This window comes from Heloderma suspectum, chromosome 10 (assembly GCF_057233095.1).
Source record: "Heloderma suspectum isolate Gila_16-S chromosome 10, 16-S_ref, whole genome shotgun sequence".
Lineage (NCBI taxonomy): Eukaryota > Metazoa > Chordata > Lepidosauria > Squamata > Helodermatidae > Heloderma > Heloderma suspectum.
The window spans coordinates 28,918,630-28,942,853 of record NC_139467.1 but is presented as its reverse complement, the minus strand read 5'-3'; the positions used below and the strand labels follow the sequence as shown (position 1 = coordinate 28,942,853).

At 47.6% G+C, this 24,224-nt stretch overlaps 1 protein-coding gene across 1 annotated transcript in view; it reads right to left on the bottom strand.

Moving 5' to 3' along the window:
* Window positions 1-12,880, bottom strand: part of CATSPER4 (cation channel sperm associated 4) — a 65,554-nt gene extending 52,674 nt beyond the window's left edge. Inside the window, exons 1-7 of the mRNA XM_084816350.1 lie at window positions 12,854-12,880; window positions 10,461-10,538; window positions 7,283-7,426; window positions 6,488-6,589; window positions 2,731-2,828; window positions 1,723-1,843; window positions 26-159 (exon numbers count right to left, since the gene is read on the bottom strand). Coding sequence (XP_084672476.1) covers window positions 26-159; window positions 1,723-1,843; window positions 2,731-2,828; window positions 6,488-6,589; window positions 7,283-7,426; window positions 10,461-10,538; window positions 12,854-12,880 — 704 coding nt within the window. The remainder of the gene's footprint in view (window positions 1-25; window positions 160-1,722; window positions 1,844-2,730; window positions 2,829-6,487; window positions 6,590-7,282; window positions 7,427-10,460; window positions 10,539-12,853) is intronic.
* Window positions 12,881-24,224: the final 11,344 nt, after the last annotated feature.

Sequence of the window (24,224 nt, the reverse complement as noted above, 5' to 3'; positions counted from 1 at the left end):
ATATGGGAAGCAATGTACTACTTACTCAAAGTCATCATATATGTTAATCCACCCATCCTGGGTGATGCAGATGAAAAGAGAGTACAAAGCGGTCCCCAGATTCCCAAAATGCTTTGGAACAAGACTTCCAAAAAGTGTCACACCAAACACAGAGAAAACCTACAAAAGGACAAATGAAAGATGGTGTCAAACAAGTGCGGTTTGCCAGAGACACCCTAACCCCCTTCAGCCTTGATGGCGTTCCTCCGCGTTTGAAAATGGCCAACACAATTCCCATGAAACACAAAGAGCAACTCTATAGCACTGGGCAGATGAGATGTTCATCTAGCCCAGAATCCAGTTGTGCTCACCACATCACCTGCTACATTGATCCTTTCAGTTGGGAGATGCCAGGGATTGAACCTGGGACATTCTGCATGCAAGCATGTGCTCTCCTACTGAGCTATGGTGAGAGAGGGCCCTTTGAAAAACATTGGATTGAAGATCTATCCGCAAAAGAAGACCTGCTTAGAAGAGACAAGTGCATAGACAGCAGAAGGAAGGGGGGGGGAAGCAGGGCCAGATGTTTCCAGTGGTTGGTGGGGGGGCTGCTGAGATGTGAGCCTTGGCAAGTGTCCAGTAATGTCAATCTCTGATGCAAGCTCTACTTAATCCAACACTACCCACTGCACCATGCTGTCTCTCATTTCATTTCTCTATACCAGCCTTCCCCAATGTGGTGCCCTCCAGATGTTTTGGACCACAAATCCCATCATCCCCGAGCATTGGATATGCTGACTGGAGCCAATGGAAGTTGTAGTCCAAAAACTCTGGAGGGCATTGCATTGAGGAAGGTTGCTCTATTCTTTATTTCAGTCTAGTCATTCAGTTTCCAGTTATTATATCTAGGAACTGAGTCCATTTGGAAAGCATTATGGAAGAAGTTATACTGCTGTTATCATGACGATTGTAGCATCAATGTGTTTTGCAAAGTACAAGAGGACAGGTTCCTGCCCCAAGGAGTTTACAATCTAACATTCTGCCATGAGGTAAGGCCAAAAGGCCTATCTGTGGTGTTATACCTGCAGTGGCCCATTCACACATGCAGGCCATTGAGAGCTTTTCTACATGAGGTATTTATTGTGCACATGTGATTCCTTACTTATGGTTGTTTACAGTATCTACACAACGCTGCAATCCTCCAGTTTCGCTTTTGTTTTTTCAGAGCACTTTCCCGGGTTTTTTAGAATGGGGAAAATGGTGTATTATTTCCAAAACTGCTGTTTGTACTTGTGTATTTGTGCTATTCTGCTATACCACAGCTCCACGTATAAGTTATGTAGCAGAAAAGCAAGAAAGGAAAAGCTCTTTGTGTAGAGCTTGGGTCTCAATTCTGCTACGAAACTGAAAGTAGATACAGCGATTAACAGCCTCATGTCGAAAATCTCCAGGTGATGAGTACGCATGTGTGAACCCGGGTTTGGGTTGTCAGAATTCTGGGAATGCCTTCAAGTTCGACATGGACAAGCCAAATGCTCTGCAGTGCTGCAGCATTATGCAGATTTGCAGGCCCCACTCCTCGCCAATGCCCAGCTGGGGAGAAAAAGAGGTGGGAGAAACAAAGCAACAGGAGTGAGAGCTGGAGATGAACGGAGACCTCATCTGTCTCCAGACAGATGAGATCTCAGTTCATTTCCAGGCAGTGGAATTTGACTCAGGGGGGATTTGATGAAGGCATCTCACCAGCATGATGGCAAAAAGCAGGATCATGATGTTCGCCATGTCAGGGATGGACTGCAGGATCACCTGGATCATCCTTGCCAGGCCACTCACCAAGGTACAAACTTGCACCAGTCGCATGACTCTGGAAGGAATGGGAGGGAAAATGTGATTGCCTGTAAACGGGGCAGCTATCAGGGCCTCCAACTCCTAGCCTGCTATGGAGGACACAGCCTTTTGCCAAGGCAAGGCATCTACAGTGGCAGGAAGAAGGAACTCAGACACCCCAATTTGCAGGGATTTGCTTCCCTTCTGGTTCTGGGCTTTCATTACCCAAATTGGAAGGACAGTTAGCAAAAAAAAAGGTGTTTAAATTAAGATTGCAGCAATCAAACATTTTCATGAGCTTCCCATACCCCCAGAACCATTTCTGTCCTACTTGCTGCCTTCACCTACTCCTGCATGCTGAAATTTAGCTTCTCCAATCTCCCGGTTTTGCCTGGGACCCTCCTTGCTCCCTTGTTCTCTATGAAGGATTCCCTCCTAATGCAAATAGCAGCTTGGAAGGCGTGGGGCAATTTTCATTGGGACCTCAGCAGGGCTGAAGCACCTTGGAGAGCTCCTTTAGAGTTCTGACTGGTTCCGACTGAAACCTGGAGAGGATTCACCGCCCCATTGACACCAGAGCCACCAGCTTCCACTGTTAGGAACATAGGTCAGGCCAGACTGTTTATCTGACTAGAGTTCTATATTGTTTGCTCTAACTGGCAGCAATTCTTCAGGTTCTCAGGCAGAGCTCTTTCACACATGTCATCTGCTGTCTGATTCTTTTTCACTGGAGCAACCAGGGATTGAATCTAGAGCTTTCTGCACTGAGCTATGCCCCCTTTCTATCTTGCAATCTGCATTTTGCTTGGTGGAGCACATCCTGTGTAGAGTGCAGACCTGACTTGGACCTCTTCAAGAACCTAAGCTGCCTCTCCTATTTTGGGAGCAAAAGCAAGTTTGAGGCTGCTGGTCTTCCATTCCTACCTGAGCATGTGGAAAAGCGTCTTGTCATTCAGCGCGGGAATGATCAAGCCAATGAACAGAAAGAGTACAATAAAAAAGTTGATGATATTCCAGCCATCCTGCATGAAAGAAAGAAAGAATGACTGTGAGAAATACAGAGCCAAGGCTGGTCATCTAATACTTAAGACAGCCTTTCCCATCCTTGGGATGTTGTTGGACTACAACTCCCATTGTCTCTGACCGTAGGCTTGACAATTAAAAAGGGCTGTACTCACTGAAGATGCCTCCACCCAATTTTCAGGGATTTCTCACCACCCCCACACCACAGGTCACCCAATTCAGCAGGGTCCCTGCCTCTTTATGTAGCAGTTTCATGGGTCTGGAGGGGCTGCCGTGGTGGGAAGGGCTGGGGAGGTCCACTTCTGCCAACCCAGTTGCACACACCTGGTGATGTGTCAAGGGCTCCTTGGAGGCCTCTCTCAGTCTAATCCAATAGCCAAGTCCAGACACAGACAAAGGGATTCTTTTCGAAGATTTATTCCTCTTTTACAACTTAACAACTCTACTGTTAGCAACTAGATATGAGCAGCAGAGTACCTATGCCCTAAGTTGGAACAGTTGGTCCTCATTTGAAGGAGAATCACTGGCAGACCCTGAACTTATGGGCTAGGGAGAGTCCCTCCCCTTTTCCCTTGGATCCTTTGGGCGCAACCGTTGTTTGTGCGCCAACTGGGCACTACACCTCCTTTCCGCGCCCTCCATTTGGTGCCGCTCCCTGTGTCAGCGTTGTGCGTCCAGCAAGTCTGCTTCCCGCGCTCTCTCACTCCTGCGACTGCTATCTATGTTAGGAATGCCAGTGGGAGGAATCCCTGCCAGCTGTTGGCCCTGGGAAGGATGAGCGCGCTCCTGTCCCAGGAGCAGCTGCTCTTCCTCAGAATCAGAACTACTCTGGGATTCTATGGGCTTAGTGTCCACCCTGACATGATGTCACGTGTATATATGTTATGCATCTGGGTTTATATATGTATATTAATGTTATGACTCTGATTTTGCTGGTAAGTAGATCTAGAGTGAGAGTGGTATGAGTGACAGGAGGTATGATGTATTTGCATATGTGAGATGATTGGCTGAGTGAATGGGGTGGTGAAATGGTGGGATATATAAGCAGCGAGCTGTACTTGCGTAGTTTAGATAGGGAATGGATAGGGAAGAGTCTGGATAGGGCTTGTGAAGAGATAATTAATTAATTAATTAATTACATTTATATCCCGCCTTTTTCCACTTTAAGGAACCCGAGGCGGTGTACATAATCCTCCTCCTCTCCATTTTATCCTCACAACAACAACCCTGTGAGGTAGGTTGGGCTGAGAGGCAGTGACTGGCCCAAAGTCACCCAGTGAGCTTCCATGGCTGAGTGGGGACTAGAACCCAGATCTCGCGATTCCCAGTCCAACGCTCTAGCCACTACACCACAGTGGCTCTCAGTGGGGCGATAGTGACTAGGATATGACTGTATAGGATTAAAGTGGTAATTAAGTGTGCGTGGGGGGGGAGTACACACACACACACATGCAGAAGCTTTTAAAGTGGCTTATTTACTATTTAACATTTTAATGCTGTAAATAATAAATATTTCTATGTTTTATAAAATCCTATGCCCATGGCCTGTGGATGTAAAAAGGTAAAGCAATCAAGAGAATAATATAGGTCAGAATAAAAGCCGTGTGTCCTCACATCTCAGGAAGTAAAGGTGTTGGACCTGAGGTAAAGGTCCTGGTGACAGCATTACTGTGTGTGATGGAAGGTGTCGCCTGCTCTGGGAAAGGACTTCTTGAAACAGTATTCTCACTGGCAAATAGGCAGGAACGCCGCACACCTCAGTCTGGATTCAACCCAATCTTGACCAAACAAACCATTAAAAAAACACAACCCACCCACCCCCCGCTGCTAAACTGATGTGCTCTGTGAATTGTCATGCCCACTAGTATGCATGGAACATAGCGGGATGTACCTGCACAAAAAGTGCTATGGCTCACGAATTGTAGGAAGTCAGTTCCAATTCTGCACATAGCTCGTGGTAGAAGAGCAACTGACAGATAATGCTAGAAGCCATCTGTCTGGGGATACCCCTGCAGCCCTCAGTCATTCTCCATCTGTCTCTCTGTGGAAACTTTGTGCCCCAAGAAAAATAAACTAAAATAACGCTCAGGTGGGAAAGCAAAGAACTGCAGTAGGGGTGGAGTAGGTACAATGTGAGGAGATAAGAGAGTTTCCTCAACTCATTTCCTACTGGGGACCCAACGATACTACTTGTATGCAAAGGAGATGCTATCATGGGCGTTCGCATGAATTTCCCGGTGGGTGCAGTGAACAGCAGTTTCTGGTTGTAATCCATGGCCAAAACCCAACTTCACACCCCCATCTGCATTTCCCTAAAACACTAACACACCAGGAGACAACACTGGATGACCCTGCAGGTTCATCTTATACTACTCTAAACCTCACAGAATGAGAATAATAACACTGGGCTATTGGTGTAGGACTGGTATAACCCACACTTTCTCAGCCACAACCTTTCCTCCTGCAATATGGGCATAATAATCATAGAATCATAGAATAGTAGGGTTGGAAGGGGCCTATAAGACCATCGAGTCCAACCCTCTGCTCAATGCAGGAATCCAAGTCAGAGCATCCCTGACAGATGGCTGTCCAGCCTCCTCTTGAATGCTTCCAGTGTGGGACAGCCCACCACCTCCCCAGGGAATTGGTTCCATTGTCGTACTGCTCTAACAGTCAGGAAGTTTTTCCTGGTGCTCAGCCGGAATCTGGCTTCCTGTAACTTGAGCCCATTATTCTGTGTCCTGCACTCTGGGATGATCGAGAAGAGATCCTGTCCTTCCTCTCTGTGACAACCTTTCAAGTATCTGAAGAGCACTATCATGTCTCCCCTCAGTCTTCTCTTCTCAAGGCTCAACATGCCCACTTCTTCCAGTCTCTCCTTGCAAGGCTTTCTTTCCAGTCCCCTGATTATCCTCGTTGCCCTTCTCTGAACCTTTCCTAGTTTGTCTGCATCCTTCTTAAAGTGTGGTGCCCAGAACTTATGAACTTTATCTGCATGCATTGTCAGGGTAATTTTTAAAAAAATATTTATAAAGTCAGAAAAAAATATTAACAAGACCTGAGTTAGAAAGATCATGAACTCCTGTCTTTGCTGCTACCTTTTGTGTTTTGGTAGACACACTATTGCCAAAACTCACCTACACTAAACTCCTACATTTCTACATTGTTTCTTTTTATGAGGCTGCCATTACTTCCTAACACAGAAGACCCCAAGAAAGCTTAACATACCCAGAAGGGTTAACACACCCAGATAGTGAGTGTAGTAACCATTGCTATGACTTCATTCATTGGCTAAAAATGTTGAAAGGCGGAAAAGGCTAGTTTCTAACAAAATGAATGGGCAGAGTAATGGCTGCACATGATTATTTTGCCTTGTATCTCTGGTTCTACAAGGGCTAGAGACTTGCTTTTTTTCTTTTCTTTTTTAAGGAAGATGACATTATGGCTCATGGCAGGGTGGGGGGGTAACTGTACCCCCTTGTCCCTTTCCACAGATGCCCATGGATACTTTGCCACTGACCTGAAGCCTCTGTGGCTACTTAGGAGAGCTAGAATCGGGAGGTACAACACAAGAGACATGCCTGTTTTTCTTGAGAGATTAACAAGGCATCCGCATAAACAGCTGATCTATGTGTCGGAGCGGGTGCCCAGTTCTCACCTTCCAGTACAACAAGAATCCATAGTACCAGTTGAGAAGGACCTCACACATGAGGAAAGCCAGGACAATGGTATCTATGGCAGAGAACAATCCAAAGTATTTCTGCAATAGAGAAGAAAAAACCAAACTCACCGATCTCCCCAAAGGGATTTGCATGCATCCTGCTTTGTAAATACTCCTGATCTTCACTGTAACATACATTCTGCACAGCCAGCCCCTAATCCTGGGGTGTTGAACCTTGAGAACATGCTGTGATGAACGCCCTGGTGTTTGAAGGACATGCGGTAAATAGGTGCCCAGGAGATAAAGTAAAAAAAAAAAATCCTAACAGGAAGGGAGTGCTGAGTCTTGGGCTTTCTTCACACGGAGCTTTTATCCTGCGATTGAGTTTGCTCCTTTGCGGGCTCTTTACATGATGCCGTGAACCTGCACTAAATGCCCTTTGTTCCGTTTTTAAATAGATCGCAGATAATGAGCTACCAAATTACCCCGTTGTGTTCCACTTGAGTTCCCTTTGTGAAAAGAGGAAAAGCAGCAAGAAGAGGAGCGAGATCAATGAAAGATAATGGAAGATGCAGATATGGGGAGAAGGAAGGGGAAAGGGGCTGGGGGGAGGAAGAGGGTGAAAAAAGGAGTTGTCATGATCCTGCATTTAAAATGGAAGCAGAAAGCCCCATATTAAATACAGGGTTTTAGGCTGGTGTAGAGATGCCCAAAGTCAACGGTTTGCTGGATACTCCAGCAGCGAATGGTCCCATAGTCCTGCCCCTGACCTGACTGGCATAGTAAACCAACCTCTTCTAATGACGGCTCTGTTCGCACAGCGATGGTGATTGCATTGACAATTATCAAGGTGGCCAACAATATCTTGAAGGCCTGGTGATGGAGAAACATTCCCATGCATGTTTTCGAGACAAATTCCTCCACATCCCAGTCATCCTGTTGGGGGAGAGAGCAGAACTGTGGGTCATTCAGGGTAGACTGAGGAAACTCAACTGCTCTGTCTATGCCTTCCTGTCTCTTGGAAGTTAGCCCCTCTTTGGTGCTCTGGGTTGGTTGCACTTGAGTACATTGCTATGGATTCACTGACTTGCCTTGGGGAAGTTGTCACTTGGTTTCAGTGTTCCCCATCTATAAAATGGGTCAATGTTTTCTAGATCCTTCATTCATTCCTTGACTTGTCTATGTGGAGCTGGATCTGTGGCTTGACTCACTTTCCTGAGTTACCTGCTCTGTGTTTGTTTGCATTCTCCCCTGTTGATTTAGTAACTTTGCAACTAGTCCTGGCTTAAATGTTCCCCATCCACAAAATAGGCAAATGTTTTCTAGAACATAGCCTAAATGTTTCACTCCATCATCATAGGCTGCCTATATGTGGAATACATAGTAGTGCTGTGCCGAAAATTTATCCCACCTTTTTTTCTACCATTCTCATTCAGTTTGATAGAAAAGAAATTGCTTTCAAAATGGAATTCAAAGGAGAAGAAATTTTAGAGAAATTCTCATGGGTTGGGTTTGGGGTTCTTGTTCTTACTTTACTTATGAGGTGGCCATGGAGTATGCATGATTGTCCTGTCTTTCATTGTACAATAATCTCTGTGGCAGCCTGTAGCCTCCTCAGCTTCCCACACTTCAATTAAAACTGTCATGAGGAAGACATCATGAGGCAAATCCTCCCATGGGGCTTTTCAGTTCAGGATGTGGAGGTGGCTTGGGAGGCTGCAGAGCAATGGAAAGATGTGCAATAGAGAGAGAAAACACACACAGCTCCCTTGGCCACCTCGCAGTGATTGCATAAGCTCAAAAACCAAAAGAAATTCAAAATTCTGCCTCGGAAGAGTGGAAGCCTCAACACAGTTGATGCTGTTGCCACTTGCAGGATCACTGCAATAAACCAAAAACCTTTAGGGGGAAAAAGAATGAACCTGTGCTACAACCCCTGCCAATAGTGAGCCCTGTCTGTGAGAAACTGTTAGAGAATTTCTCCTCCCCTAGGAGAAATTTGGTGAAATTGTCCCCCCAATTTAGCTGCCCACAAATAGGCCGGATCACTTTGAGAGGCCATTTGCGTACAGCTCAAGTATATAGTCTGGGGCTCATCTCATCTCTTTTGAGTTACACACTCTTCATTCTTAGTTGGGTTGTAGAGCTGAAGTCTGGATTATGCTAAATCAATCTGTGGTGACTTCACGGTACAGCTTGGCAGCTGGGGACTTGCAAGCACACACAAAAACTGTACACTTTAGATCATTCCATTTCAGAGAAGCTCTCGGGGGCCACATTCCAGTGGCGGGTGGAACTAAAGACAAAGGGGTTATTGCCAGTAACCAAACCTTCGTAGAAGCACTTCAACCTTTTAGGATGCGGGGGGGGGGGAACTGAAGGGAACCTGGGAAATCACCAAACGGTGAGGGGTATGGAATGGAGTGGGGCCAGAGGAAGGAGACATGGTCATCTGGGGAAGCTTGGGGGCAGGACTGGGACCTCAGGTGAGCTGGATTTGGCCCACAGTCCTAAGGTTCAACCAGGGCTGGCTCAAGACATTTTGCTGCCTGAGGCAGAGCCCCTTACTGTCCCAAGTCAAGGTGCACAGGATGCAAAGCCAGGCACGTTATTTGGGCACTTGGTGCAGAAAATCCTCTCATCATCTCTAGCAGTAAAAATGCAATATTAACAAACTGGATAGCTAACAACTTGCTGCTCTTTTAAATCTGTTGCCTGAGGCGGCTGCCTAACACTGCCTCATGGTAGGGCCAGCCCTAGGTTTAACACCTCTGCTTTAAATGGACAACCTTTTCAATGGGCTCTGGCCCCTGCCAGGGCCTGCTCAAATACCTAGATGTTTTAATTCAAGAACTGGCCACCCTTAGCAGTGATCACAAGTTACTACATTGTTTACATCCCACCTTTCCACCAAGAAGCTCAAGGTAGCCTACCTGGTTTCCCCTGCTCCATTTTATCCTCACAACAACCCTGGTAGGTAGGCTGGGCCAGCCAAATAACACCCCAATGAAGCATACAACTGACTGATTGGGGCTCTGAACTCCAAACTCCTAGTTTCACACTCTAACCACGGCCCCACCTGCGTGACACAAATTGCACTTAATTTCTGGACAGGGCAAGAGAATTTCTGAAACTATCTTAGCTACTCCCCCAGCAAGGGAAAGTTCAGAGCTGTGGACCAAGCCTACGGGTGGATGGACTCACCAGCACCCAGCTTCCTCGGGTGCTCACCGAGCCACCGCCTGCCCATCGAGCCAGTGCCTGCCCCTGATCACGATGCTGTGCAAGCTACTAAATGGCCCAGCGAGCTCCCAAGGAATCTGCAGGGCTGCCTGCCCTTGCAGCGAGCCAGTACGGTGTAGTGGCTAGAGTGTTGGACTGGGAGCCGGGAGATCTGGGTTCTAGTCCCCTCTCAGCCATGGACGCTCACTGGGTGACTTTGGGCCAGTCACAGACTCTCAGCCCAACCTACCTCACAGGGTTGTTGTTGTGAAGCTAAAATGGAGAGGAGAATGATTATGTACGCCACCCTGGGTTCCTCCAGGAGGAAAAAAGGCAGCATATAAATGCAATCAATCAATCAATCAATCAATCATTGTGTGCAACAATGGCAGCTCCAGAACGTCCATATTTTTAACGATGTGTAATTGGTGGCCGCATCTTTAATGTTGTGTAATTGCGTAACTCCTGCCTCCGCTGCCTCTCAAAGCTTGCCAGGCAGCCTTGTTCTCCACTCCTTGCAAGGAGGGGAGAACCTGCCAGACCCGCTTGCCGGGTGTGGGGCTGCTCAGCGAGCAGGTCTAGGTGTGCATGGAGGCTTGACAAGCCGGTCCAGGGTGCGCGAGCGAGGGGGAGTCCGCTGGACTGCACCCCCTTCTTGGACTCTCGCAACATCCCTAACCAAGCCAAAGGCAAAGGGCAAAGAAGATGCTCAGCCCTAGAAAGGAAAAGCAGGAAAGGAGGGGCATACCTGGATACAAGTGATGTCTTTGCAGTTGATCTCGGCTGTTTCTTGGTCACCAGCTAGGAGCCGCCCAGCTGTATCAGGCTGGAGACATGAAAAAGCATGTGGATTTGGGGGCAACAGCAAGAATAAGCGTACTGAACATGCATGCCAACATCACAGGCTGCATTGTGCTACGCTGCCTGCCTCCACCTGCGCTCTGCTTGTGTATCTTATCTTATATATACCATTCAAGGTTGGGAATTAGTTGGTCATCCCTTTTTGACTGCCTTCCCGTTGACTGATTCTCATAAAACACACTTCATTGGAAAGCTCTTGACACGCGGATTCCACAAATAACAACTGTCTTCACTATAATTCAAACTTGGGAGTTTATTCATGTCCATAAAGCTTTGCTTTTTTTTTTTTTTAATCATTAGTCTATCTTCTAACAGTGCACTAGAAAGCTTTATTTTTAATATCAAAAAAGTCAAGTATAATTAAACATAATTAATTGCAAATTGGAGCAAAATGAAATAAGGTCACAAAAGAAGTCTCTTTACACCTGTATAAACACAAGTGCAAGCCAAAGTATAATGATATGCCAGTAACATACGGCCTGTAAACAAATCATGAAAGGATTAAGAGACACCAACACTTTGAATGTTTCAATAGTTAGTTAAGTTAAACCTTTTGTTAGATACTGTTTTTCTCCATGAACTGTGTTCGCGGGGAACCAATTGGTTTGTGAATAAATCAAACATTAGAAATATGGATGGATGAATCCTGCAATCTCATTCAAATGAAAACTGAACAGAGTTCTCCCCCCTTTCCTCATTACACAAAATACCGGAATCTAGCTTCCTGTCACTTGAGCCCATGATTCCGTGTTCTGCACTCTGGGATGATCGAGAAGAGATCCTGGCCTTCCTCTCTGTGACCACCTTTCAAGTACTTGACAAGTTTTTTTGATCTCTCTTTAACCAACAGAGTCAAATGTTTAGCCCAGGCAAAGCGGTGCCCATAGGCATCACTGTCCCCGCAGACACCTTTCTTGACACCCACCAAGGGGCCCTAAGCCTCCCACTTTTTTTTTAATTAGCACATTTTCTTACCAGTTGCTAGGTTTGCTGTGAAATAGGTTTCTGTTGGTGCTAAAAACTGGATTCAAAGGAGTTGTTTAGTGTGTTCGGGCTCAGACCCCACCTCTGCCTCATACTCCGTCTTTTGGCAGATGACTTACCCTTTGCCACAACCCCAGTGGCAGTCATTTTGTTTCTCAAATTGCCAAATGTGCCCACAGTCCAAAAAGTAGGGCTGTGCACAGACCCCCCCCCCCCAAACCTGCTTCAGAGGCTGATTTGGAGCTTCTGAATTGGCCCCGACCCGCCTCAGCCCAATTCAGAGCCAGTCTGACCCGCTTTGGACTTCAGATCCGAAGCAAGATTCAGACATCCAAATCAGGCTGCCAAGCCATGTGACCTGCCCACTGAGCCCCTTGCTTCTTACCTGGACCCATCGTGAGTGCCTGCAGCCGTTGCCATCTTCAAGGAAGTCACCATTTTCTTTTAAAATGGCAACTTGTCCTTTCTGGAAATCAAGGCTTATGCAAATGGCAGCCATAAGGACATCATGTATGCAACATTACAGGCATAAATGGTCCATTTACACCTGTAAAGTTGCATACATGATGACCTTACAGCCACCATTTGATTTCTGGAAAAGACAAGCTGCCATTTTAAATAAGAATGGCAACTCCCTTGAAGACATCGACAGCTGTGGGTGCTCGTGACGAGTCCAGTTAAGGACCAGGGGGCTCATATGGCTTGTCAGGCATGTCAGGGTGGGGCACAAGTGGGGATTCAGACTGTCCAGATAAGTCTGAAGCGATCTGAAGTGGTTTGGATCGATCCAAACTGCATCACACCACTTTGGACCGATCTGGGCCCACTTTGGATCTGGACTGATTTGGTCCAAATAGGCCCGCTTCAGCTTGGAATTTGGATCTGGATCCAAAGCGGTGCACAGCCCTACCAAAAAGGTTCCCTACCACTATTTTAACCATACAGTGGGGGTTAGGAAGTGATCCTCGCTATGAGAACTGAGGTGTTACTGGTGTGTTCCTATTTTCATGTGTGGTGGGTTGGGGGGTATCCTTATCTTTCACATCCATGCTGCTCCAGCCAAAAATAGTAATGAGAAGAACATATTTGGCCTCTGGGGGGACATGAAAATTGCAATGAAGGTAAGACCAGAAGATGGAATACAGTATACCGATTCCAGCTGTGCAGCACATCTGTAATATGGTGGGAGAAAGGAAGGGTGGCAGCAGCAAGGAGCTGGGCTTGCTCCCTAAGGAGAAGGAAGGCAAGCCCCACGAACGTCCTGAAGCTCTGAGAGATCAACCCCCACAATCTCACCATTGAGCTCTTGCGTCGTGGGTCCATTGCGCCTGCAGTGAGTCCACCACCTAGGAAACCGTAGCGACATGTTGCATTGTGCCATCAACATTCTAACCTTGTGGAATCCTGTGAGCATGACATCACAGACATCAAGGCACTCTCCTGTTGAACAGTGACGGTGACCTTGCCTCCAACCTGGCAACCTCAGATGCTTTGGACCGCAACTCCCAGAAGCCCCTGCCAGCATGGCTAATGGTCAGGAATGCTGGGAGTTGTCATCCCACACGTCTGGAGGGTTCCAGGTTGAGGAAGATTGGCTCAACAGAGTTGAGCAATATTATTGTGTTTATTTATTATTTATTTCTATCCTGCCCAATAGCTGAAGCTCTCTGGGTGGTTCACAAAATTTAAAACGACAAAGCGCAGCATAAAACAATGTACAATAAGCTTAGAACCACACAATAACAGTACAACCAGAATAAAACCTAGCGGCAATGCAGAGATTTAAAATACAGATTTAAAACATCAGAGTGAAAAGACCAGGAAGCTAAAAGATAAAAATAAGAAATGTGATATTAAGATTATTCTTTAAAAAATAGAGTGTCAAGAAAACTCGGGCTAGCTAACCAAAGAAGGCTTCCTGGAAAACAGCTGTTTTCAGAAGGCACAGAAGAAAACAACTCAACGTTGGCACCTGCCTGATCTCCAGAGGCAGGGGGTTTCATAGAATGGGAGCCACCACACTGAAGGCTCTTCTCCGGGTGGACTCCAGTTGGGCCATAGGTCCAAGTGGAACCACCAGGATGATATTAGTATAACTACCAGCAATACAATAGTATATGGGGAGGGAGAGAAGACAGCAGGTAAATAGCAAGAGGAGGGACATCCACATGAACACCCCACACATGTTGATGGAGGAAAGTGGGGTCATACCTAGTGGTGATGCATGCGCCTTCACCAGCATGTGAAGGGGTTCTACATCTGAACCCCTCATATAGTTAGAAGTGATCCAGCATAACATCTAGCGAGTAGTGACCACACAAATTGTTTAGCCTTCCCCAACCCGGTGCCCTCTGGATGTGTGGACTATAACTCTGGACTACAGCTCCCATCAACCCAAGCCAGCATGGCCAATGGACAGGGATGCTTGGAGTGCTAGTCCCAAAACATCTGGAGGGCACCAGTTCAAGGAAGGCTGCTCCTGCTCTATAGTGTGTTTCTTGTAAGACAGGGTATGTAATATACCCAAGTAAATACATGAGACGTATAACAGGATTGCCATAACTTTTTCTGTTATCTCTCCATCCACCCTGTGAGTGAGTGTGTACGAAGTATAAAGTTATGCTTTGCTGGTATTTTGAAATGTATGAATGCCTCTTTGTAGTTATATGTTTAACCCACCTTGCTGAAATCATTAAGGGCACAATCCTATGCACATTTAGACAGAAAAAAGTCCTACAACTCCCAGCATTTTTTCTGTCTAAATGTGCATAGGGTTGCGCCCTAAGTTATCATTTCTTCCTGTGTGCTTCTTCTGTATTTTGCTGGCTCTGCGCTTGCACCTTTTGTCCACAGAGGGGAGGAGGAGACCGAGAAATAGTATGGAAGCAACTTTCCCAACCATGCTTGGGCCATGTTAGATGAACCCATCTGATCTCAGTAACACACATGAAAACCAGTGTGAACTAGGACCAGAGCCGGCACCAAAGGTAGACATGGTTGATGGAGCTACCCAAGGCGCGGAGCAGTCAGAGCTCTGATGGAGCTACCCGAGGTGTGGAGCAGTCAGAACTCACTTTGGATAGCTCCATTAGAGTTCTGACTCTGAGTGAAACCTGCAAGCAGATACATCTCCCCACTGACGTCAGAGCCACCAGCCTCCAGCGTTGTGTCTGCCTCCAGAATCCATAAAAACAGCCCAGCCATCCTCAGGTGGGTCAGACTACAGCCTCCATTTTCCTCAGCCAGTACCAGCTAGGGATGATAGGTGTTGTAGCCCCCAACCTACCTGGAGGGCACCACACTGGGGAAGGCTGAAATGGATGCAGCAGCTGTAATAAGCCTCCCAGAGGTCTGAACTCCCACCCTCTCCAAGATGCATTTATTGTGGTGTAGTGGCAAGAGTGTTGGACTGGGAGCTGGGAGATCCAGGTTCTAGTCCCCACTCGGCCATGGAAGCTCACTGGGTGACTTTGGGCCAGTCACAGACTCTCAGCCCAACCCACCTCACAGGGTTATTGCTGTGAGGATAAAATGGAGAGGAGCAGGATAATGTAAGCCACCTTAGGTTCCTTGCAAGACGAAAAAGGCAGGATATAAATGCAATAAATAAATAAATAAATATCGCACACAATGCATCCGCAGGGGCCCTGCTGGCATCCCACCTAGCCAAGAAGACACCACTCAGAAATGGCTCTTCCAGCCAGTGGGGCGGGAAAAGGAGGAGGAATCGCGCTTTTCAAAGGAACTTTGGAAACCCTGTTTGAAGTGAATTGGAACGCTGGTTAACTTGGGTGGTGCAGCCCTCTGCAGCTGGGACACCACCCAGGCTTATAATTATCTCTAATTCCTCCCCTGCTGCTGCCACTGTGTTAACGATGCCCGCAGCTGCAGGCTGAAGGGGCAATTAATTGCCTGGCCCACGTAACCGTGGTTACGAAAGAGGGATGCAGCCAGCCGGTGGGGAAAGATGGAAGACAATTTGATCGGAAGCAGCGACAGGAAAGAGCCGACTTCAGCGTGGAGCCACCAAGCGAACCTCGGGCCTTTTTTTGTTATTGCTGGTGGGAGTCTGTGGGCAAGAGTTGGCCACCACGGGCCAGTGGAAGCTGGTGGCTCCGATGTCAGTGGGGTGGCAAATCTGCTCCAGGTTTCTGTCAGAACCAGTCAGAACTCTAAAGGAACCACCCAAGGTGCAAAGCAGGCGAGGACAGGCCTCAGGCTTGTGGGATCTGCTTTTTGCTTTTTACTAGAATCCTGAGGTTCACCAGCCAGAGCCAGGGGCAAAAGAGAGGCGGGGTGAGGTGAATGGGAAGCCTGATACAAAATGGTTGCTGAGAAGCTGGGGCCAATTACCTTCTACACTCCATGAGCCATGGCGCCCGCATGATCTGCAGATACAAGTACAATCCATGTCCGATTTACTACAGATTGGGATACTAAACACCTAATTCGGGGAGAGAGGGGGAGGAACCTTTTTGATGTTGCTATTGCTGATTTATTGATTGCTTTATTCAATAAATAAAGTTATTTATTTATAACTTTATTTATTGAATAAAGTTATAAATAAACTTTATAACTTTATAAAGTTTATAAATGTATTTATAAATGTGGCCCCACTTGTTATGGGGCCACATTTATCAGTGGCCCCATAACAAGTGAGCGACGTAGGAAAAAAAAAACGATGAAAAAAACACAATTCCAATAAAATAGGTAGCAATCAATAACAAATATGCAGGGGTAGGCGATGCAGCGCCCATGGACACCAATGCACCCCAGACACCTTTCCTGGTGCCTGCCAAGATGCTCTCACCTTCCCGCTTTAAAACACACACACACAATAACCATGTTTTCTTACTGGCAGCTGGGATTACTTCAAACCAAAGTGAGGGTCTCCAGGCCAGCCCTGGTGCAAGCACCCTTCCCGCTATGGCTGCCACATCACGCTTCCCCTTCCCCCAACTTCCCCTCCCCTCTTGCTTTTGCTGCCGCAACGTCAGTTTTACAGAGAGCCACAGGGGTGGAAGAAGTGGCAGCAGGGGTCTCATGAGAGCTCCATGGCTGCTGCTTCTGCCCACGTGGCGCTCCAGAGAGCTGATGTGGGAGTGGCAGCAGCAAAAGCGGCGGCGGGGCATGCAATGAGGCAAGCAGAGGGCAGGCGGCTGCTCCAGAGAGCCTCATCGGCCATGCTGTCCATACAGCAAATACCACAGCAGGAGAATGGCTGGCAGGGTTCTCCAGAAAACCCACTGGAGGTGGTGGGGCAGTGGCGGCAGGCCCCCCCTGGCAGAGGCGGGGCAGGGCACACCACAATTTGCTGCTCTTCCCATCTGGCTTCCTGAAGTGGGCGCCTCACCCTGCTTCATGGGGGGCCGGCCCTGCTCCAGCAGCTGCCAGCTCCATTTCCCATTAATGCCTCTGGGCTACACAGTGGGGCCCATAAGAATGTGGCTGGATAGGGTGTGTGTGTGTGTGTGTGTGTGTGTGTGTGAAAGAGAGAGAGAGACAGACAGACAGACAGCGAAAGAGACAGAGAGACAGAGACAGAGACAGAGTCCATCTATGGGTGCTAATCCAGAGTATGAGAGAAAAAGAGAGAGAAAATGAACTGGCTGGTGGGATGGTGTGCGGGGAGAGAAAGTGAAATAGATTTTTCTAAATAAAAATAATATTTCTAAATATTAAAATAGATTAATGCCTTTTGTGAAATAGATTTCTGTTGGCACTGACAACTGTGGGTTCAAAGGAGTTGTTTAGTGTGTTGGGGTTCAGACCCCATCTCTGCTTTGTACACAGTTTGGGCAGGTTAGTTGTCTTTTTGTGACTAGGCAGGCCGCCCACCCCCCCAGCAGCCATTTGGTGGTGGTGCCCAGGACAGTTTCTCCAATTTCCACATGGGCCCATGAGCCCCAAACATCACCTCACCCTGCACTCTAACAACCATTTGGAAGCCAATATCTAGGGAGTAAAAGATCATAGCAACAATAAAGTAAGACAGAAAGGCAAATGGATGAATTCCGCAGAGCTAAAACAACCATGCTAAAACCACAGCATAATGTAGAGATCTTTTTTTAAAAAAATAAAGGATTTGAAATGGCCTGGTGGGGGCAGGGCAAGAGGAAGTATTTGCCTGGTGCAAAAAAAGTCATTAAATTAGGCAGCAGGTAGGCGTATCTGGCAAGGGCATTCCACAACTGGTGAGCCACTACTCAAAAGGCCCTTCCTTTCTCTCATGACCACCCTCTGCACTGCAAATTGCAGACGTTCTCAGAGGAGGGTGCCATTTTATGATTTAATGCACCCCTGCATTAAAACAACGAAGAGCCAGAAAACCTTGCTGATCCGCTGCAGATGTTATGCCATCTAGTTCTGGACTCCATTCCCAAATCAGAGACCTTATAGGATGAGCTGGAACCCTATTGGTCCCCTGGTATCAACTGAGAGCTGCTGAGCTAATAGCCGTGATTCCTCCTTCAGGCAAACTGGCATGGTGGCACAAAAAATAAGGTGCCTGGGTCTGGTTTCCAGAATCCAGTGTTCAAGCCCCCAGTGCCTCTCAATATTATAGAGTACAGAGAGATGACCTGTCCAACAGCATCAGCTGGATGACATAAGGGTGAACCAGGTTGGTGGCTCTTCCCACCAACCTCTCTTTCACACCAGTCTTCTGTGTCTATATAAGTACATCCCTGCCTTTCTTGCCCTATACATCCACCAGCCATAATTATAATAATTATTTCCATATTTGCATCTATACACATAAATTAGCATGTGCATTTATTTTATGTTTTATTATTGTTTTGCAAATCAGTGTCCTCTATTGTCCTATTTTCCCCAATCCATAAGTGGCCATCCTAGGAGCTGAGCCAAGGAGTCCGAGCTGAGAGCCACACAGGACCACACTAGAACTAGGAAATCTTTATTGCTGGCCCAAACGGGATCCCTTTTATAGCACTTCCTGTACAGTTCAGGGTGTAAGACTACTTATATGCCAGGAAGATACATGGCCAGATGTAGTTCTGATAGCTCACCACAACAGGGCTGGCTGGCCCCAAACATTTTGCTACCTGAGACAAAGGACAGCATGACACCCCTTCCCTAGTTCACATACAGAAGGTCATCAAACTGGCGGCTGAATCTTACTTCAACCCTGGTGATGGAAGAGCATTCTCCACCACAGCTGGGGCAGCAAGCTAGCTTAGGGGGTACAGGACAGGTTGGCTCAGGTACACCACTCCTCCCATAGAGGGGAACAGCCAGAGAGTTCATGAGAACAGCTGAAAGGCTGCCGCTGTTCCCGCATAGTATCTGTCGCTTGAGGCAATTGCTTGTCTTCCCTCACTCTGCCTAATGGCAGGGCCAGCCCTGCACCACGTGGGCCAACTGCACACAGAGACCGGAGAGTTCTAGCCCTGCTGAAATAGAGTTGGAGCCATCGGTTCCATAGCATCCAGTTGCTGTCTTGTTGGAGCTGGGGTTGAGAGACAGCAGGCAAGCGGATACCCCTCTTGAAAGGTATAGAGGCCAGGTCTATTCCACAGGCTGCTAGTTGGCTCACTCTGCCATAGGGCACATATATACTACTATTGGATGGGCATTATGCATTTGTATGTATTTAACTCTCTAAAGGTGCAGTCCTGTGCATGTTTAGACAGAAAAGAAGTCCTACAACTCCCAGCATGAATTGTATGACTTTGTTTTGTCTAAACATGCACAGGATTGCACCCTCATTTAATTTTTCTTTGCACAGGGGGCTATACAGTTTTCATCACATTTGTTTTCCCCTCAACCATTCCTAGTCTGTCACAGCTCCCATCTTTGCAGACTGGGGACTGCAGCTGAAAAAGAGTGTAGAACTGGATTACTGGTGGCACCTGGAAAACCACTTGGAAGGTGGTCCCAGAGAGGAAGGCCAGGATCTCTTCTTGATCGTCCCAGAGTGCAGGGCACGGAATCATGGGCTCAAGTCACAGGAAGCCAGATTCCGGCTGAACATCAGGAAAAACTTCCAGTCTGTTAGAGCGATACGACAATGGAACCAGTTCCCTAGGGAGGTGGTGGGCTCTTCCACACTGGAGGTGTTCAAGACAAGGCTGGACAACCCTCTGTCAGGGATGCTCTGACTTGGATTCCTGCATTGAGCAAGGGGTTGGACTCGATGGCCTTGTGGGCCCCTTCCAACCCTACTATTCTATGATTCTATGTCTCTTCCCTTGCCCCTAACTATGGCTTTTTGGCAGGGTAGGGCAGGCCTGCCAGTAGTGCTACCACAGTTCACATGCTTTGTGCGTTCTTGCAGGTCTTCGGTGGCTACCTCCCTCCTGAGGAACTGATGGAGGCCATGACATTCCTGGCTGGAGGTGCAAGGACTGCTTTTTGTTCTTGGACACGTACTATCTGCTCCGAGATTTGATTAATCAATTTGCCGGCAGGACAGTAATGGTAGGTTGCTTTGAGAATCGTAGAGAAAGATCTTGGCCTTGGACCTGATCCTTCTGAGTATGTAAATCACTCTGATGCCATGGGATTCTGTGATCCATCCTCAGCATGCAACATTGAACTACGACAATACGACAATGGAACCAATGACCTAGGGAGGTGGTGGGCTCTCCCATGCTGGAGGCCTTCAAGACAAGGCTGGACAGCCATCTGTCAGGGATGCTCTGACTTGGATTCCTGCATTGAGCAGGGGGTTGGACTCGATGGCCTTGTAGGCCCCTTCCCACCCTACTATTCTATGATTCTATGATTCACTTCCAGTTTTTATTCCCATTTTACAGATGGCAAACCAAAAGTGAGAGAGGGCATGTTTGTCAAAGGCTACCCAGTGAGACTGCAGGGCAGTTGGGACACTCTGTCAACTGGACCATATCAGCTCTTAGATGACAAAACGATACCCTTAGATGAGACCCTGGCAGGAACAGGAGCTTTGAAGTTGACATCTGGCTTGGAAATGGGACTGTATTCAAAGAAAACTCCATTTATGAGATAGACACCTAAAGGCAACTATTAGGTTCATCCACTAGATGGTGACAAAGAATTACACTTTGTGTCTGATGCAAAGATCCAAGGGGCCCAAAGTAGATGAACTGTTGTAGTCAATAAGCCTTGGGAAAAATTGGCCCACCGCTTCCAGGCCACCTCTATTAAATCAAATGAAGAGCTTTCCAGGAGTGCCTAGTATCTGAAGTTGTGCAAAACTGGCTATAAAACCTTGTCAACAGGAATTAAGTTCCTCAACAGTTCAATGGCCCCTGGATTTGGAAAGCCCTTCAAGCCCTGCAAAGGAGCTAAGCCAATGGTGCCAGGAGGGCAGGACTTTGGGGCAAATGTCCAGGGCCCCACTCAACAGAAGGAGCAGGAGGGGGGAGGGCAAATGCAGCAGGACTGGCTTACCAAGTTTGAACTAAGTGAAGAGATGAGCAAAGGGCTGGATACACCTGATCTCATCTAGGGATGGGCAGATTCCCTACCTGCTGGTCCGGGTGGGAATCTGCCCACAGGGAAAGGCAATCCGTCCCTCCCCCCGGAATCCGTCTGAGCCGGCTCTGCTCTGCGGCAATTCCGCGGAGCCGGCCACCGACTCCTCATTGCTGGCGATATAGCCGGCTACCATTGCTGTGCCATATCGCTGGCTGAGTGAGGGCTAACTCCGGAAGCAAATAGCGTAGTGGACACCAGTTGGGGCCATAAAGCTGTTAGATGAACCTAAATGCAGCCATTTACAGCTGCATTTAGGTTAATCTAACAGCTTTATGGCCCCAAATGGCATCCACTACGCCATTTCTGTCTGTTTTTTCATGCGATAGGCTAGCGGAGCTGGCTCAGACAGATTCCGGAGGGAGGTGGAGGTAAGTGCTCCGTTCTCCGAAGCTAAGCAGGGTCAGCCCTGGTTAGTACTTGGATGGGGAACCACCTGGGAATCAGGCTTCCTGCACTGAGCAAGCGATTGGACTAAATGGCCTTGTAGACCCCTTCCAATTCTATTATTCTAAGTAATGCACATTGTGACCATCTCAAGAGCCCCCCCCATCTCCCTCCCCCCACACACACACAGCCCAAGATACCATTAAATCCAAAGCCTAAAGTGACCTAACTGCACCACTGCTGGGATCAGGACACCTTTCTGTCCTAGAGAACCCTTTTATCTGTTGGCGCATATGTGCAGGGGACAGGGGAAAGAGAAGGATTTGCTTCCTTGCAGCTTCCTTCTCAGTAAGGTTGCAAGGGAAGCGGAGAGGGTGTGATCACCCCAGTCACAAAGGAAGAAGGGGAGACATCTGGGTAAGAAGCAACAGTGCCACCAGCTGAGGAGCTGGACCGTGCTCCTGGATCCGAGAGCCTGAGGCTGGTGGCCAGGTGTCCTCTTTTACAGAGGATAGTTCTCCATTTGAAGGTCTGCCAGAGGACCGTCCTCTGTTTGAAGGCATCCTGTACTTGAAGGGCTGCACTGCCCAATTCCACTTTAAAGATGAAGAACCAAAATGAATGTTGCCCATCAAAAGCCAGCACCTCGACAGCAGGCTAAGCAGGCAGGCACACAGGTCACCTGGTCACTGTCTTCCCCAGGATGGTGAGATTTCTTTGTGTTTCTATTTTAATTATGGTAATTATTTCAAAATTTGCATCAATGCATGTAAATTGGCATATGTACATTGTATGCAAATAATGACTGTCCTCTTTTTTGGTGTTTATTTTATTTATTTATTTATTTCATTTCATTTCTATACCGCCCAATAGAATGTGTGTGTGTGGTGACACACACACAATGTGTGTGGGGGGGGAGATGGGGTGTTTCGTAAGTAGCCACCCTATCAGGGATCTGCTGAACCTGAGGCTGGCAAGTGAGAGCCCACTGATGAACCAGATCCGACAGCATTGAGGGCCCGCAGAACCTGGGCTGGGACTGTCATGGGAGCCTTGTCTTCTATGGTGCCTCGCCAGTTCAGTGGCACATGATGCACACCAGGCAGGTGGTCACAGAGTGAAGGAGACGTGAAAGTCTTCAGGCTGGAGGGTTGGCCCCTTTAAGAGTCTGCAGTTCCCCAACAATAGGGATGGAATATAGAAGGACTGGAGTCAGGGGCTCAAAAGACTTCAGTTAGGAACACAAGAAACTGCCTTATACTGAGCCAGACTGTTGGTCCATCTAGACCAGTATTATTGACACTGACTGGCAGCAGCTCTCCGGGGTTACAGGCAGGATTCCCCCTATCTGAAGAAGCTGGGGATCGAACCTGGGACCTTCTGCATGCAAAGCATGTGTTCACCTCCAGCCCTCATTGGAGGAAGCGGCTCAATGGGAACTAACAGCAATGCTGTAACCACTGGCCTGCCTTGCTGGAACCAAGACAGGACAGGACAGATGGGAGCTCCTGGTAGCAGGATGGCTGTGACTGGTGGTAGAACATAGGCAGCTGCCTTATGCCAGGTAGGGTGGCCACTAATGAATGGTCAACAAAAATGCAAGGACAAAAAACAAGGACAAAAGAGGGCCATTTGCATAAAATTTGCATATGCTAACATATAGGTAAAGACACACATCTAAAACAATTATTATAATTTAAATAGAAATACAGTCCATCTCACCACCATAGTGCAGAAGACTGTGTCCAGGTGAGCTCCACGCCTACCTGTCCAGGTGCTCACTGTGGATGGGCAACAGTTCTTATGCTTCATTATCTTTAAACCGGAATTGGATAGGACGGCCCTTCAAATAGAGATTGGTTCTCTGGTAGTCCTTCAAATAGAGGGCTGTCCTCTCTAAAAGAGGACACATGGCCACTCTAATGCCACCTCAGACTATTTGTACACCTAGCCCAGCATGGTCTACTCTGATCGGCAGCAGTTCTCCGGGGTCTCGAGCAGAAAGCATCTTTCCCATTACCTGCTATTTGGTCCTTCCAGCATTGGGGATGCTGGGACCTTGTGCACACAAGGTATGTGCTTGGTTACTGCATGATGGTTTGATCCCTGCCCAGATGACCCCTTTTAGAAAGGCAGTCAGCCAAGCCTGCTAAAAGGATATTCCAATCTGGGTGAAGAATTGAAAAGAAGCAGAGCTTTATCCCTCTGATGAGCATCAATGCCAAAAATGGGAAAAGAGAAAAAAGGGGGTGGGGTGGGTTGGCAGAACAGTTTATCTGAAAAAAATTTATGATCCTCCCTGTCTCATCTGGCAAATATGCCTCTCAGGCAAGCGTTGCTGGGACAGACAACAGGGTAGACGTCTGCATGAGAAGGAGGGATGCTACCCAGGGGGAAAGATGCAGGAGTCCAGATTGGCAGGGGGCAGCAGGGTGTGTGTGTGATGAGATGTGGAAAACAGCCAGCAGCGAGTCTGGAAATGAATGAGTCTGCAACATGGCTATCACATCCCCCCAGGGTGAAAGAAGCTTGTAGGGACAGGTCAACTCAGGTGAAAGTCAATGAATCCATGGATCAGAAAAGTGGCTTGAAGTTCTAGTCCAGCACATCTGGAGGGCCCCAGGCTGGGGAAAGTTGGATCAGAAGGTAACAGACAGTATCACCATTCGGACCAATTCATGGAGAATAAGGTTATCAAAGGCTACTGGTTGTGATGGCTATGTGTAGTATCAGAGTCAGTATGCCTATGTATGCCAGTTTTTGGGGAACACAAGCATGAGATGGTATTGCATAAATGTCCTGT